The sequence below is a fragment of the Opisthorchis viverrini genome (assembly GCF_000715545.1).
Source record: "Opisthorchis viverrini unplaced genomic scaffold opera_v5_21, whole genome shotgun sequence".
NCBI lineage: Eukaryota > Metazoa > Platyhelminthes > Trematoda > Opisthorchiida > Opisthorchiidae > Opisthorchis > Opisthorchis viverrini.
In genome coordinates, this window is record NW_008751677.1 from 1,204,278 (window position 1) to 1,220,550 (window position 16,273).

Sequence of the window (16,273 nt, forward strand, 5' to 3'; positions counted from 1 at the left end):
TGTGGGGTTCGTCAGGTAGGCCTGAGAACATCACAAGCAAGAGATTCAGCTGGGTTCCAGGGGAGTCGAAAGAAAAAGCTTGACTACTAGTTCCATTGCACTGAAAAACGGCGTCAGAAAGGGTAGGTGACATGAAGCAAGGTCGTAAAACGAACTCTAGGCTGGGTTCCAGGGGAGTCTCTCGAAAAAGCTTGACTACTAGTTCCATTGCACTGAAAAACGGCGTCAGAAAGGGTAGGTGACATGAAGCAAGGTCGTAAAACAAAGGAACTCTAGGTTTTCTAGATACCGAAAAGGAAAAATTTGACAGTTTGCATCCACATCACCCAAATATGAACGATTCCGTGCGGAGGTTTGAACTCCGAATATCTGATATGCGAGGCCAGCGTGTTACCATTAGTTCACGAACGCAGGCTGGAGCTAGTAAGTTTATATGGGCTATGCGATAGGAATTCAATATTCCTGATAGAACTCCAGACGGATAGAATTCACGTGGGTGGATGTCGAGTTGATCAAGTTGTTTTGTCACGCCCGTCCACCACTTACTAGGGTCCAGGGCGCGTCAAAAATCTGACTAAATGAGCAGTGAAGTATCATTTGCTCCGGTTGTTTGATCAGAAATCCATAGGTTAAGATTTTAGGCAATCACCATCCGAGATTACGGACCAGCGTTTAGTTCTACGTGTGTCTAGTTTACTCGAGATTGGGATTAAGGGAAGTTCAGGGAGCATAGAATATGCTAAACGCCAAGCGTCACAAGTTTCTGTCATTCTCACAAGAAGTTTGATACTTTCAATCAAATATGCCCTAGTTAATGTGGTAATCATAAACAAAAGTCTCGCGATCTTACCCTACTCATCTGATGGTTCATCAGCGAACCATACCGATTCATCAGGGTAGCAGTAAGCAGGAAAGTGTAGGATAGGATGGAAAGCAACAAGGTTTCGGAACGGCTTATGAGGAGTGGCAACTGTGAGAGCAAGTTTCCGCGCAGAGTCTCCTTCCTATGTTGCAGTTCCGCGCGACGCTCCGCCAAGACAGTCGTGGGCTGGATTTGGGAAAGTAGAGGAAATGCAAAAATAGCTTTATTCTTTGATTTTGAGTATTCTGTATTAGGCGACGATTGATTACAACTCAGCAATCAGGCAAGCACAGGATAAGACATCGTAGAGGAATTAAAACACCATTCTTGTAATGTACTACTAATAAGGTTGCTGAAAATCCATCGACAGCCCACGACCGGTTTCGCCCTTCTTGGGGCTCATCAGGTAGGCGCAGTTCCCGGGTTTCCGTCAACCTTATGTTCTACTTGAAACCAAATTGCACGAAATTAGCGAACATACACTCATTTGCAAACTACTTTGGTTCTTTCGAGAGAATCACCTGGAACCCAGCTGAATCTCCCGTTTATGATGTTCTCGGGCAACTGAATGTGCTGCACCAGGCCGCCTCATGTTTCAGTTGTTACGATATTTGAAATATCGAGATACATGTATATATTTGTAATGTGCTACTCATAAGGTTGCTGAACATCCATCGACAGCCCACGACCGGTTTCACCCTTCTTGGGGCTCATCAGGTAGGCGCAGTCCCTGGGTTTCCGTCAACCTTATGTTCTACCTGAAACCAAATTGCACGAAATTAGCGAATATATACTCACCTGAGAACATCATAAACGAGAGATTCAGCTGGGTTCCAGGTGAGTCTCTCGAAAGAACCAAATTAGTTTGCAGATGAGTTTATATTCGCTAAAAACACCATTCTATCCGGAAAGTAAAACTGTTATCCTAGTCTTTAGTGGACACGACTGCTGAAAACTAGAGGCTTCCGACACCTGGGAAACGTTGTCATTAGGTAAAATCATTCTTTGCTGAATCCGTGGATTTTTCATGAAACAAGCCGAAAGCTTGTGGATTAAATAACCGAAGTTTGCATCCACTTACTCATTTGATTTTAGAAGAGGACGCATCCCTAATTAAACAAGGAATGCTAATGAAGTGAAACCGCGTCAAAATACACGACACACTCAATGTAGGTGGTCACAATTAAGGCTCGGAACTTTTATAAGGTATGTGAGACAGGCTTCATTAGACGCTTCCCAGACTAAAGTATCATGTCATTTGAGTGTCATATGCGATGAGTCCTAACGAGCCAAGGGGAGTGCACATGTTGGAAAAAGTCACATATGTGTTTCTTTATGTTGTATCGTGGGTGGCCGTCTTTTGGTTACGCCTGCACTGAGCCTGCCAGACTACGCGATAGGGAGAAGGCAGAGAACACGGGACACGACTGTATTGTCAGGAAAAAAACATACAGAGCTTCTGCGTAAATATATAAGATGACTAAATGGCCAAATATGGTCGTTCACTTGCTCGTTCTGTACAGCCAATGGCGGTGTTCCGGTCGTGAACAATTTCAGCCCCACTCCACTGGCCTAAGCCGTGTTTCGTGAGCTCCGCCAACGCACTTGCTTTCCAAACGTGTCGTATCGATGGTGACCTAGGCGGTGCATCACTTTGCACAAGTACTTTTTCCACGTCCTGACAGTTTATATCACTGTTTATGCATACTCTTGAAAGCACAAGCGAGACGAAGCTCGGGGAGAATAAACCCCGGGGTATCCGGGAGGTTAAAAGATTGACGAAATGCGCGTTGATGAGCACAGTTTATGGACAGTTTTTAAAACAGCCCAATAATGCATACCCAATTATATGGGTTTGCGGCAGTACTGCTAGCTGATGGACACAATTTCACCTGACCGAATGATTCACAGGTCATATAACAGAAGGGCAAATGTGAGAATAAAATGGAGTTCGAACCCGTTTAACAACCATTTTGTAGTGAACTGACATAAAATGTCACTGATTGGCGCCAATAGAGCCATTGCCAACTGCACAGCTTACTTGACCCAAAGCCCTAGGCCTGAAAGAAACCTATTATGGCTATTGAATCTAACTTGACTTTAAGATAATTTCCCCATTCATTTGTTTACTTCGCCTATGTACTTTTGATCTCCAGTTGTTTTGCTTATTCTTACCCGCCACTCACCTTGCCGGAAAGGCCGTTCCTTCTGACACCTGTTTATTGACATGTGTGTCTGTGTGTGAATGCGCGCTGCTGACCTACTTACCCATGTGCGTTCATGTCCCGTTTGCTGAGCCTGCCTTGACTTGTTTTCTCATGAGTTCCGTGTGATCGCACTTCCAATGAGAATCACGAGACCGTCATCTGGAGGGATGGCCGCAACCCACGCTACTGAGCCATCGTTCCACTCGTTGACACTGCATTGTGCCGGTCAGTGACAGACCTGTGAACCTTTTGACGCTACGAACGTGAACAATTGAGTACCGTGGAAGTACGAACCCAATTCTTCCGTTTGATATTCGGGATTGTCGAACCTACGCGTCACTCAAAGTTCCGGGAACCTCAACAATGGCCTGCCTGCAGTTTTGTTGCGAACACTTCTCTGGCAAATGACTCTGCAACTTAGTGACTTTTACACCCGTCTTCTTCATTTTTTTCTGACATACACTTGTGAATTCATTTGACTCTGCGGTTGAATTAATTGAGTCGATTTTCACCGCATTTTGGGATCCATTACGAAAAGGTCTAACCACGGAGAGCAAGCTCCATTTGCTGCCCCGGTTGGTATTACTAATCTACTGAGATGGTGGGGAATATTTTCGATGCCACAGATCTTATACATGCATTGCACCCGTTTCGTGTCCTTCCTTTGTCACACGCTCGTAGTTCTATGTCTGTACTGCAGAGCATGTTATGGGGGCGAGGCGACTCAGTTGTTTGAGTGCGAATTTACTGATCAGAAGGTCCGTGGGTTCAACCCGACTTCGGTCTCTCGACTTTCCCGGTCTAGGCTTGGGCAACCTGGCAGTATTCCATCCCTCATGCTTCCTTCTGGTGGCAAGGAAGTTAGGCACCGAAATGGTGATACATTTGAGCGAACGAGGCAAGGCACGTTCTTATTTTTGCAAGCGACGTCATACATTACCGTCTTATAGCCTGATGTCTTACATAATAGTCATAGTTCAACAGGAATTCAGAACTGAATCAGGTAAACTTGACTTTAAGATAATTCCCCCATTCATTTGTTTACTTCGCCTATGTACTTGTGATCTCTGTTTGTTTTGCTTATTCTTACCCGCCACTCACCTTGCCGGAAAGGCCGTTCCTTCTGACACCTGTTTATTGACATGTGTGTCTGTGTGTGAATGCGCGCTGCTGACCTACTTACCCATGTGCGTTCATGTCCCGTTTGCTGAGCCTGCCTTGACTTGTTTTCTCATGAGTTCCGTGTGATCGCACTTCCAATGAGAATCACGAGACCGTCATCTGGAGGGATGGCCGCAACCCACGCTACTGAGCCATCGTTCCACTCGTTGACACTGCATTGTGCCGGTCAGTGACAGACCTGTGAACCTTTTGACGCTACGAACGTGAACAATTGAGTACCGTGGAAGTACGAACCCAATTCTTCCGTTTGATATTCGGGATTGTCGAACCTACGCGTCACTCAAAGTTCCGGGAACCTCAACAATGGCCTGCCTGCAGTTTTGTTGCGAACACTTCTCTGGCAAATGACTCTGCAACTTAGTGACTTTTACACCCGCCTCCAAAAATTTATTCTGACATAGACTTGTGAATTCATTTGACTCTGCGGTTGAATTAATTGAGTCGATTTTCACCGCATTTTGGGATCCATTACGAAAAGGTCTAACCACGGAGAGCAAGCTCCATTTGCTGCCCCGGTTGGTATTACTAATCTACTGAGATGGTGGGGAATATTTTCGATGCCACAGATCTTATACATGCATTGCACCCGTTTCGTGTCCTTCCTTTGTCACACGCTCGTAGTTCTATGTCTGTACTGCAGAGCATGTTATGGGGGCGAGGCGACTCAGTTGTTTGAGTGCGAATTTACTGATCAGAAGGTCCGTGGGTTCAACCCGACTTCGGTCTCTCGACTTTCCCGGTCTAGGCTTGGGCAACCTGGCAGTATTCCATCCCTCATGCTTCCTTCTGGTGGCAAGGAAGTTAGGCACCGAAATGGTGATACATTTGAGCGAACGAGGCAAGGCACGTTCTTATTTTTGCAAGCGACGTCATACATTACCGTCTTATAGCCTGATGTCTTACATAATAGTCATAGTTCAACAGGAATTCAGAACTGAATCAGGTAAACTCTAGCTTGTCTGATGCAGTTGTGAGTGATCTGTCAAGGCTTACTTGGTTTTTCGACGTCGCCTGGAGAAGCAGTGATTCTGCATGGGCACATTCTTTCTCAGTCTTCTCAAGTTGTTCAAGCAACAAATTTGGATCGTAAAGCATTTCAGATAGTTCTTGTAGGCGGCTAATGACTTTATCCTGAAGTTTTGGACGCTTTGAGGTGAAAAAGAGAGCAATAAGAATGACGCCATGAGCAAAAAATGTCAGGATTGACGGGATGATAAACTCGAAATAAACAATAATAAGAAATAAAAAATAAGAGCAGACAGTCGTTATCGACTCACAAGCCTTAGGCTTTGAGTAAAACGCAGCAAGTTAACATGGCAGCGAACTGCTGGCTGATTTTCGGGTTCCAAGCGTATACTCAGCATCAAAGATTCGCAAAAAATGACATCATTTATGTGCACTTTAATGGAGTTGTTGGTTTTGCCCGGTTAAACTCATGCGTACAAAACCTAAGAATGGAACTCCTTGTGAATAGTCAGAAATCTTACAAGAAGCTTCTCCTTCAGTGTAAAGTTTCACGCGGCATGTGACCCTGATCTAGTTAGTTTTCTTGCTTAGATCATGTCTAACCCCCTGCAGATTGCATGGCAGCTGTGTTCACAAAACGCCAAAGTGGCATCAAAAACGAAACATCATTATTATGAGCTGATTCATACGGGCCTCATTGGATGAATCCTGTGTTTTAATGAAGCCAGTTGATGATGAATGCTCAGAAGGTTAGTGGTTTTCAGTTTCTAGCATTGTCTTACTTCACTTGCAACATGAAAACTGTGCTGAAATCTTTGAATTTCCCCAAATTTCCTCAACCCCCTTGTGACACAACCAGCCAATTTCTGCGCTTGGAGGAATTGTGCCCAGATATTGATCGTCAGCGTGGTGTGAAGAGCAATGCTTAACCACCTAGGTGTGTGTCAGTTCACCCAAGATGTATTTGTCATTTAAAAGCATTCGTTTCGGACTGTGTTTGTTCTAGCGAGAGTGTTTTCCCGAAATTGTGGTCTAAATGTATGGAATAATCACTAGCCTATTGGAGTTTATCAGGTTCTCAACGAGAGATGATGGTTATCAAGCAAGAATTCCTTGGTGGTGCTGGTGGTTGTGGCAGTATGCTCAAGTTTTGGTCAGGAATCCGTGCCTGCGAAAAACCAAGCTCTGCCGTTTCAATTAAGCGGAATGTCTTATTGATTCAAACGAAGGGAGCGAAGATCCTGGTCTCATTACTTTTTCAGTAATGATGAGGGGCAGTTGACTGGGACAACAGGTGACGTTAAACGATCAGTGTATTAGCCTCGCTACTTACAGTCACGTGCTCCATATATTCTAGGGCGGAATCCATGATCGATATGTGAGCTGTTATGCTGTCAATGGCAATCGGACAGGAACTAGGACAGATTCCAATGCGATGATGGAGCGTTACTTGTCCATCCAGTCCGGAGACATTAGAAAAGCTTTCCAGAAATTGTCTTTCGCTGGCAAACGATTCCTTTATGAAAGAACAGAAAATATGGAAAGGCTTAATTATATTAGAAATGACAAGAGAATGCACAAAACTAATTGTGGGAGCGAGAGATTCAGCTGGGTTCCAGGTGTCTCTTGAAAAACCAAATTAGTTTGCAAATGAGTGTATATTCTCTAATTTCGTGCAATTTGGTTTCAAGTAGAACATAAGGTTGACGGAAACTTGGGGACTGCGCCTATCTGATGAGCCTCAAAAAGGGCGAAACTGGTCGCGGGCTGTCGAGAAGTTTTCAGCAAACTTATGAGTAGTGCATTACAAAGATATAATTGTGAGAGCGTTTGAACAAAAAGCCTATATTCTTCATTCACAATAATCAAAAATAGGGACCTAGCTTAATCAGAATTATAGGTTCTTTAAAGCCTCAATAACGTCAGACAATGAGCTTAATACCAACCCTGCCATTTGCATTTCTTTAAGAAGCTTATACGTTTGTAAAGCATGTCTCCAAAAGACCATAGTGCAATGAGGACGCCTACTGGGACAGGCGGTTTCCTCAGTTTTCGATCAGGTGGCGTCGATTTTGTTCGAACAGGTTGCCAACGTCCGTCACCAATCGGAGTGACACGATCAGCGCGCGATTGGGTGGGTTATGCCTCTTTAGTTCCTTGAGTTTGTGTGGCTTTTAAAGGTCAACCAGTCAGAACAAATGATAAGTTCTCAAACAGAAGGTGCCAAACGCATCAGTCGATTGAAAGGGTTAGAGAATCAAGGGAAACATAATTCAAAACGGACCAATTGGGTTCTGAGAACGTAATGTGTCTCAGTTGGCCAATCACAACCATGGCTACCAACTAATCTTTTTCTGCTAAAATTAAATCATCCCAAGTTGTTTTCCTTGAAAAATCCTGCTTGAAACGGACGCACACACGGGAAATTTTCGTGAGCTCAAAAGTAATGTTCGTGAATTATTAAAAATCACACAACTAAAGCAGATACCACGGTAAATGGCTGCTACACGATACTGTCAACGTAAAATGGTTTCTTCATGAAACCACACAAGCCCCGATGACAGACAAACCTCGGCTATAATTGGACCGTTCGGATCACAAAGTTACAAATATCGCAAGGAAGACAAGCCCAGGCTTTGGAGAGTTGGGTGCGCACAGATCAAACAGGCCTGGTGGGTTCCAAAAACTTACACATAAATAAGCATTTAACAGAGTCGTGGCATGGAAGGCACAAAAATATGGGGAGTGTGACGCGCCTCAACAAAAGATGATGCAATTAACTTGGCTGCCCCCATCACTGTCACCTCACTCCGCCCTCCTGCAAGACCTGAAGTCATGTGGCTCTTGTATTTTCTCTACATTTGGGAATATTGGGATTGTGTGAACTTTCCTGTCAAAAATCGTGCTAGCTGATCAAACAAGAGTTTGTTTGGCTTTCGCATCCCACGAGGTTCCACACTAATCACCTATGTCTTAGCATATTGTAGGACAGTGCTCTCTTTAAAGGCCAACAAACTGTACGTGGAGGACTGTAACACAAAACGGATATCGAATCATTGATCAGATCACAAGACAGGGTCCTATCGCTATATAAACTGAAATCTGAAGGGAAAACACGTGATTTCTGAAAAAGCAAACCGAAAATGGCTGCCATCAGTTGAGAAAGGGTACTAATGTGATGTAGCACAGTGAATCCTTTAGGACTGCCTGTTTAGTCCCTTTAATATCGCAACAGCTTTCTGAACATTGTATTCTTTACGTTTAATATCGCAACAGCTTTATGACGCACAATACCGTGGATGTTGACAAGACTGAAAAAGTAATAGTCCTCATTATTCGATCGTTTCTAATTGTCCTCGTTATTTACCACAAAATTCATCATGGGCAAAACAGTGGGTTCCGTTTCCAAAATGCAGAAGTATACTGCCCAGGGCCTCATTGAACAACGAATGAAAAGAGGTTCGGGAAAAGATTACTTGTTTTGCCAGCGTTTATCGATTTTCACGAAACGCTTGTTCCCTCTGGAACGACACATCTGAAAACACTGATAGACTTGCCTGACACTAAACCCATCGGTGTTAAATCCTCGGGGAATTCACTGGAGCTAAAGAAAGACTAAAAATGCTGTGCCTCATTTGTTTGCCCGATATTACCAAAATATGTTGATGGTTGGGTATTAGTTAACAGTCTTCAAAATTTAGTTGCAAAATTCTATCATTCACGCTGTTTTTTCACGTTTCCACTAAAATTGCCTTTTCTCACCTTCGCAGCAATCCTTTCATCTTTGCATTCTAGCTGTATTAGCGCTACGTTTTTGGAAAAAAGCAGATTTTCCAAAGTGAGACTCTGTTTTGAAGTGCAAACTTTTTTGTCAATATTTGACTTGGTTAGCGAAAGCCTGGAATACGATCAAAGGAATTGTGGATGTCCCTAAGTGCCTAGACTTGAGCAACTGCATTGAAAATGCGGAATTTGAGGTTACGTTGCCTTGAAAATTTAGGTCACAGCAAGTCCAAGGCACTTGGGTGCGCTCAGACGCTTCACCTAAGCCGGTAAAATTGTGAGACTCGGAGAGTTCTAAACCCGGCAATACACACCCGGTGTATATACCACCTGATATTGTGCGAGTGTACTTGCCTGTGAACATATGGAACATCCGCTGAGAAATGCACATAGAAACCGTGGTCGCGGTAGCCTTAATTTTCCCATGAATGCATCAACCGGATAGTTGGGCTGTAAGGCCAGAATCACTTTGAAAAGGTTTTAGCAATTATATTTTGAGACTACGGGAGATGTGATGCAACCAGGTGCGTTTGGCACGTGATTTCCAAAGCATTACGCGGAGAACCAAGTTCCACAATCCTGTGTATTAGAAATAGGAAGTGTTCCAATTTGCTGCTGATTTTATATCCTGCTGTGAAATGATGTGGCGAGAGATAAGAGGTTTTCGCAATCAGGATTGTAAGGGTTTGTTTGAGGCATGTGTTAAACTCTCATCAGGACACGATCTACAGTTAGCTGTTAGTGAAGCAAAATGTTAGAGGTTGATATTAATTAAAGTGCTGGACCAAGTGTTGGTACAATCTCTTCACAAGACTTCAATCAGTTTCATACGTAAAACGCTTGTTCCGGCATACCATGCCCATTTTTTCGCCTCAAACTGCGGACGAACCTATGTGGAATTCCAGAAGCCATACAAATACCAGGAGAAAGGCGCGGGTCCGGTGAAATGTAGGATACGTCTTACAGTCAGAAATTTATCTAGCGGGCTCCAAAATCTAAAGAAAACTAGTAGCATGTTTTTCGACGGTGGAGGTCCTAAATTTGTTGAAATGAGTGCAGATCCTGAAAAGCAAGAGAGTGTTGAATGACGTAAAACTATCTTTAGCGTACTTAATGAAGAAAGTGTTTATTTGAGTATCGGTATCCAATGCTTATAAGACAATGCCGTGCAGAGTACAGGGAACGAAAGATCTCCTTCACAAGTCCAGATGCCAGAACTGCCAATAATATTTCCTAATATCAAGCAGGATTAGTCGGTGCACTGCGAACGCAAATAAGCATGTTCAGTGCAATCTTGATTCGAGCGACAGAAATGTGGGCACCACCTGGTGAAAAGCTGCAAAAACCTTATTGCTGCATTCAGCGTTTTTGTACGAAATATATAGGGGAATGGGTTAGCTACCACGTGACTGAGTGATATAAACGCTTAATATTTCCTAATATCAAGCAGGATTAGTCGGTGCACTGCGAACGCAAATAAGCATGTTCAGTGCAATCTTGATTCGAGCGACAGAAATGTGGGCACCACCTGTTGAAAAGTTGCAAAAACCTTATTGCTGCATTCAGCGTTTTTGTACGAAATATATAGGGGAATGGGTTAGCTACCACGTGACTGAGTGATATAAACGCTGACTGGAAAGCAGTAATTTGGAGTGTAAGTTGAGAAAAAAAACAAGTGCTACGCACAAATAACCAGGTGCGCAGTGGAAAGTACCGAGCTTTATCCAGACGTGAAAAGACGATAGCCTCAATTTGAACAACCACTGTGCCTTACATTTTAGCAAGAAGTCAACTTTGAAGGAAAGGAGTTACTTCCTCACAAATACTCCCCTCAATTGTTTGTTTTAGCTAGTGTCACCAGTGGCCTGTTACTGTGGAGAAATTTCTGCGCCTCAAGAACTTTGAACAGCTAGTGTTAAATGCTGTTTTACGACTAATATTTAGACCGAATTTCTTACCAACTTGCCCTACGATGGTGAAGCACCATATGCAACGGTGTCTAGGACGGTGAGAGGATTTCCTCGACAGTCGTTTGATTGATTGAAGCTATTCATGCAGTCGTGGTCCACAAATCTCCATCATTTGATTTACTTCCAAGCCTCAATTCTCCAGCATCCAGGAGTTCAACTCCGCTTTCCTACATCTTCCATGTACACAGTCAAGATGAGACCGACGCAAGTTCGGGGACCGCAACCAAGCGTTGAGCTCAAGCAGAGGTGCCTTCTTACTCGGATAAAAGTAGAGTTACATCCCCTTTACACCTCTTTGCTGAACTTTCCAAACTAAGATACGTTGGGTAGAATCACTCACCTGAATTAAGTCAAAGCGTCTAACTATCCACTTTCGAAGCATTTCCACTGACTCAAGCAGACCGTCGAGTCGCCATTTCTCATGGGCCAGTCTCGGATCTGACTGAAATCAGAGCAAAGTAGTAATCAATCAGAATGACGCCAAAAGAAGAAACATGGATGGTGGATCCCGGGAATTTTATGGCAGCTACGGAGCCTAGGTTCGCACAGAACAGTCAGTGTTTTTGTGTCATGTTTGTTGACGTTACTAATTGTGAGTCACTAACGTCAGCTGATCACAGTTACAATCAGTAGTATACGATATTAAATACACAAAAGAATGCGTTCATTTAGAGCTACCGTGCCTTTCGATATACCATAGTGGGCGGAGAAAGAAGCTAAGTGACCGATACAGAGTTGCGCTACCGTCCAGCCAGTTGCAACAGGAAGCAGACATGACGTTGGAAAAAATGTGACAAAACGAGAACATGTAATTAACTGCCTAGCCAGCCCTAGCAAATTTAGATTCCCCCCTCGAGGTTACTCGGCGTCAAGCTGTGAGGTATCTCAAAGACTTGCCTGATACGTTGTCTGAAATTGCGCCTATCTCCAACTCACATAGCATCATAAGAAAAGGGATATTTCAGAAGATTTGGGAATCCTTTATGCTCAGCAAGCCAATTGTTTTATACCCTAATGTCTTTATCATTAGAAAGCCAAAGTCCGTAGTTCTTTGTTCCGGTCTGTTGTGAAACTTTAGAGTCGTGGGAGAGACTGTACATAATGGAGTAAGGCCAGACTCTGACAAACACAGCGTGTTAGCAGGACCTACCGTGCGTCTGAGCATTGGGAAACAAGCTACAGAAATCTTGTCCCCTTTTATGGATAAAGTAAAAAGCGATTGTTTTAGTTTCGTTTGCTTACCAGGGAGTGGTTTTCTAAATCCAAAGGTATCAAGTCAAACCTGCCTTGAAGAGAAGACAGCCATCTATCCAATCTACGTTAGTGCTTTTACACTTTGAGACGCTTGTAACGGGATCAAACGAAACATCCTTTTTTCGTCAAAACCTGCCAATAAATCATGCTCAAAATGCGCATCCATAAACGCGAACAGAATTCCAAGAAATCAAGTGGACAAAAAATAAAATGTGCCCGAAATCAAATAGAAAATTAGGAAAATATGTTGAATTTTTTTTTTATTTTACTGCCTTCTTACTCGGATAAAAGTAGAGTTACATCCCCTTAGCACCTCTTTGCTGAAATTTCCAAACTAAGATACGTTGGGTAGAATCACTCACCTGAAGTAAGTCAAAGCGTCTAACTATCCACTTTCGGACCATTTCCACTGACTCAAGCAGACCGTCGAGTCGCCATTTCTCATGGGCCAGTCTCGGATCTGACTGAAATCAGAGCAAAGTAGTAATCAATCAGAATGACGCCAAAAGAAGAAACATGGATGGTGGATCCCGGGAATTTTATGGCAGCTACGGAGCCTAGGTTCGCACAGAATAGTCAGTGTTTTTGTGTCATGTTTGTTGACGTTACTAATTGTGAGTCACTAACGTCAGCTGATCACAGTTACAATCAGTAGTATACGATATTAAATACACAAAAGAATGCGTTCATTCCTAAAGCCCCCAATGAGGTTCCAGCCATAAACCAGCAAGTACTAAGTACACGTGAAATTCACCTTGATCTGAAATATTAACTACTCGCGCCTTGGTTACATTGTCCATGAAGACCGCGTGGGTGCCGCGTGCCCATCTGTGGTAAACGTACATCACCTACAGACAATGCATACAGCCTGAATAGGCAAAACAAATACACTGAAAATGAGGGAATCCCGCTTGACGTTGTGCAATAGTAGTTTAATATTTCTGTCGTGAGATCTGAAGCCATTATTGATCCACAATGATCAGGTTTTTAGGGGCTTACAAATGCTGGTTTGGGGTCAGACGCAATTTTCTCGAGGTCCCAGAGTTGCTACCTTTTCCTGGAGTCCTATCTTGGAGATCCAAATGGTCAACTATTTAAAGACATGAGATGTGGTTTGTTATTAAATGAGAAGTCCTAACGTATTTCGGCGTGGAACCCTTACGGTGTCTAGCCGTGGAAGATCCAACCTCGGATCTATTTCAGGTATCTGTAAAAACAGGTGCAATATTTTTGGCTTTGTGTTCGGCTGCTGTCGCACAGCGTTTAATCAACTCCTGCAAATACCTGTGAGCTGAATACTGTTCTTCCTCCGATGCGCCTTACATTCGTTTTTAATTGTTTAAAAAAAGCTTTCAGCCAACATTATAACATTATCATCTCAGAAAAGAAACGCACCGTACCGCGGCTTAAGTTTGCATTAAGCCAACTTGGGAATGAAGCTTATTTAAGTCCGAATCCAAGCGGTATACTGGAAGTCTGCTTCCGTGAATGATAGAATATATGGCAGGCCAATGCTCGTAAACTTGGAGTAGGTTTCATTTGGCTGACATCAGTCACTAGATTGTGTGACCTGGAACCCGTTACGATCAAAAGACATGACTCAATTAACGGAGCGTCTGATTTCACAATTGTTACAAGCTTACTGAGCGGATTGCTCACTAGTGAATAACTTTGAACGTTTGCAACTGTATTGGTCTGGGATGTGAGATTCCAGAAGTGAGAAGAAAAAGTTCCAAAGAGAGTTCTAGATGCTTGTCGAGACTGGAAATGCCAGTGTTAATTCCATGTAGACAATGCGTTGTCGGTGAAATGATGTTGTAGTGAAATGATGGTAAACAAAAAAGGAAAAACAAACAGAACATCAATTTAGCTGTGGTCTGCTTCTGATGTGGAGCTTTTATGTCACGAATATTCGTTGTCTAACTGGCTGACTGATGGGACAAAATCCAAGATGAAAAATCAAACAGTTAATCAACGGAGATTGAGCAGTAATCGCAGATGTTTCGATTCACGAATGCTTTTACTGGACACCTGGCGTCCCGACAGTGATGCGGTTACAATCGTGACTGGATGGTTTTCATTTCAGTGGTTAGCTGAAAAACTTCCCAGAGTAATTATTTAGGTAATTGCTGAAATCCCATTAATTTGAGTCACCGTTACTTACCGGCATTTTTCTACCAGTTTTGAAATGCTCAAAGATTCGTAAAGACTTGCTGTAACCTTTGAGCCGTTTACCTTTCCCGACCTCTTCAAATACCTCAGTACCTGTAGAATCGGTAAAAGTACATAGGGACGTGTAAGAAACAAGCATCTACGTAATAAAAGAACAAAGTGATTCAAAACAGTTGTGAACATCGTTCAACTGCAACACCATTTCGGTGCCAAGCTGCCGTGCCACCCGAAGGAAGAATGAGGTCTGGTATACTATCAAGTTGCCCTAGCCTAGACAGAAAAAATCGAAAGACAGAGGTCAGGTTCGAACCATGGACCTTCCGGTCAGTAAATGCGTGCTCTAACCACTAAGCCATCTTGCTACAAAAGGAATAAACATCGGGTTTAATTAGTCTAATTTTTCTGCCCAGCTGAACATTCCCTGCAAAGATGCGTCGGTCGCAAAAAGAAAAAAATCGCAAATAACGATTGAGGTAAAAACGAGCTGCATACTACGAGCAGACACCTTGATTTTTAGCTTACACTTATTTTGTCGAGGAAAGTAATAATCACTAGTGCAACGACCGTGCAAAAAATACGACTTTACCAGGAAAACTTTGGTTAAATTAGACCGTTTGCAAAAACAATATAGTTTTCAGATTTCTCACATCTTCTTAGTAAGCAACTCCTGACCTATGGAAAGAAATAAAAAATAACAAAGCCAGAAAATATCAACTTGATAAACTAGTCCAAGCTGTTTCGAAGTATGTTCTGTTATCCAGAGGTAGTGTTTAGAGGCTTGCCTCGGGGCAGATCAGCGGATACTATTGAACATGGACTTCATTAGACTGCACTGTACCTACTAACGACCTACTGCTCGGTTACATCTAGTGCGAATCTCTTATCCAGGCATTCGATTCAAATGGACTAATTTGGACCGTACGAATGATAGACCCTAGGTCACTAAAATATATCTGGCTTCCATACTTTGTGAACCTGTTAGTGCCGCTCTGATGAGTTACAAAAACACCAGCCAAAACAGTAGTATGCTTTGGGCTAGTTTGTCTCAAAGTCTAAGAAGTGTTCTGACACCATAATTTCTCCACTCTGACTTTTCCTCAGACTTTGAGACAAGCCATGAAATCGGGCTGGTTTATATCCATGTTAGCCGCAAATAGTCTATATGTTCTGCTTTCATACTCATTGCACATCGCACTGACTTGGGTTGAATGAGAGTCCTCGGTAGCGACTATGATAAAGCATATGGAACGAACTGACAAGAGTGAGTGTAATTCAGGTACACCGCAGTCCCACGAAGTAGCCGTATGGTAATTGCTTCAATTGTTGATTAGAGTTTTGATTGGTAGACCATAATTGGACATCGTTACTCTCATCAACAGCTTAATCGGCTATGATACACTGACGCTGCGATCTAATAAACAGTGAATACTAGCTTAATGGATGTCATGTTCAATGGCAAATTCAAGAGAGTATCCGGTGTCACCACGGCTTTCTTTAAATAGTGATCAGCTGTAATATGAAAGTCGCGTTGCTTCGATCTTGGCATTACGCTGGTACTAGGGTTGCTCGTAATGATGACGACCATGTATTCTGGTGTGGAAATTTATGCATCTCATAATACCTAGGGGGCTATTTCGCAGGAACTATGAATGAGGGCTTCAATTGGACGAAGACCTGCAGCCATAAAAACATTTTTGTTTCATAGGAAAACAAAATGACATTCAGTAGGGCGGATGGAGAGGACATACACAAGAAATATACATGAATGAGGTATATTATCTCACCGGAACTTGAAGGTCGGCTAAAACAATCGACCTGTAGGTGTAACTGTTGGTGTTTCACTTACAGAGGGGTTTTCGTAGATCTTCTAAAACACT

The 16,273-nt window shown here is 43.0% G+C and overlaps 1 protein-coding gene across 1 annotated transcript in view; it reads right to left on the reverse strand.

The window, feature by feature from the left end:
- Window positions 1-16,273, reverse strand: part of T265_01888 (hypothetical protein) — a gene marked incomplete at both ends in the record, with an annotated part of 47,223 nt that overhangs the window by 8,960 nt on the left and 21,990 nt on the right. Inside the window, 6 exons of the mRNA XM_009166014.1 lie at window positions 851-1,048; window positions 5,245-5,397; window positions 6,551-6,733; window positions 11,311-11,412; window positions 12,587-12,688; window positions 14,389-14,489. Coding sequence (XP_009164278.1) covers window positions 851-1,048; window positions 5,245-5,397; window positions 6,551-6,733; window positions 11,311-11,412; window positions 12,587-12,688; window positions 14,389-14,489 — 839 coding nt within the window. The remainder of the gene's footprint in view (window positions 1-850; window positions 1,049-5,244; window positions 5,398-6,550; window positions 6,734-11,310; window positions 11,413-12,586; window positions 12,689-14,388; window positions 14,490-16,273) is intronic.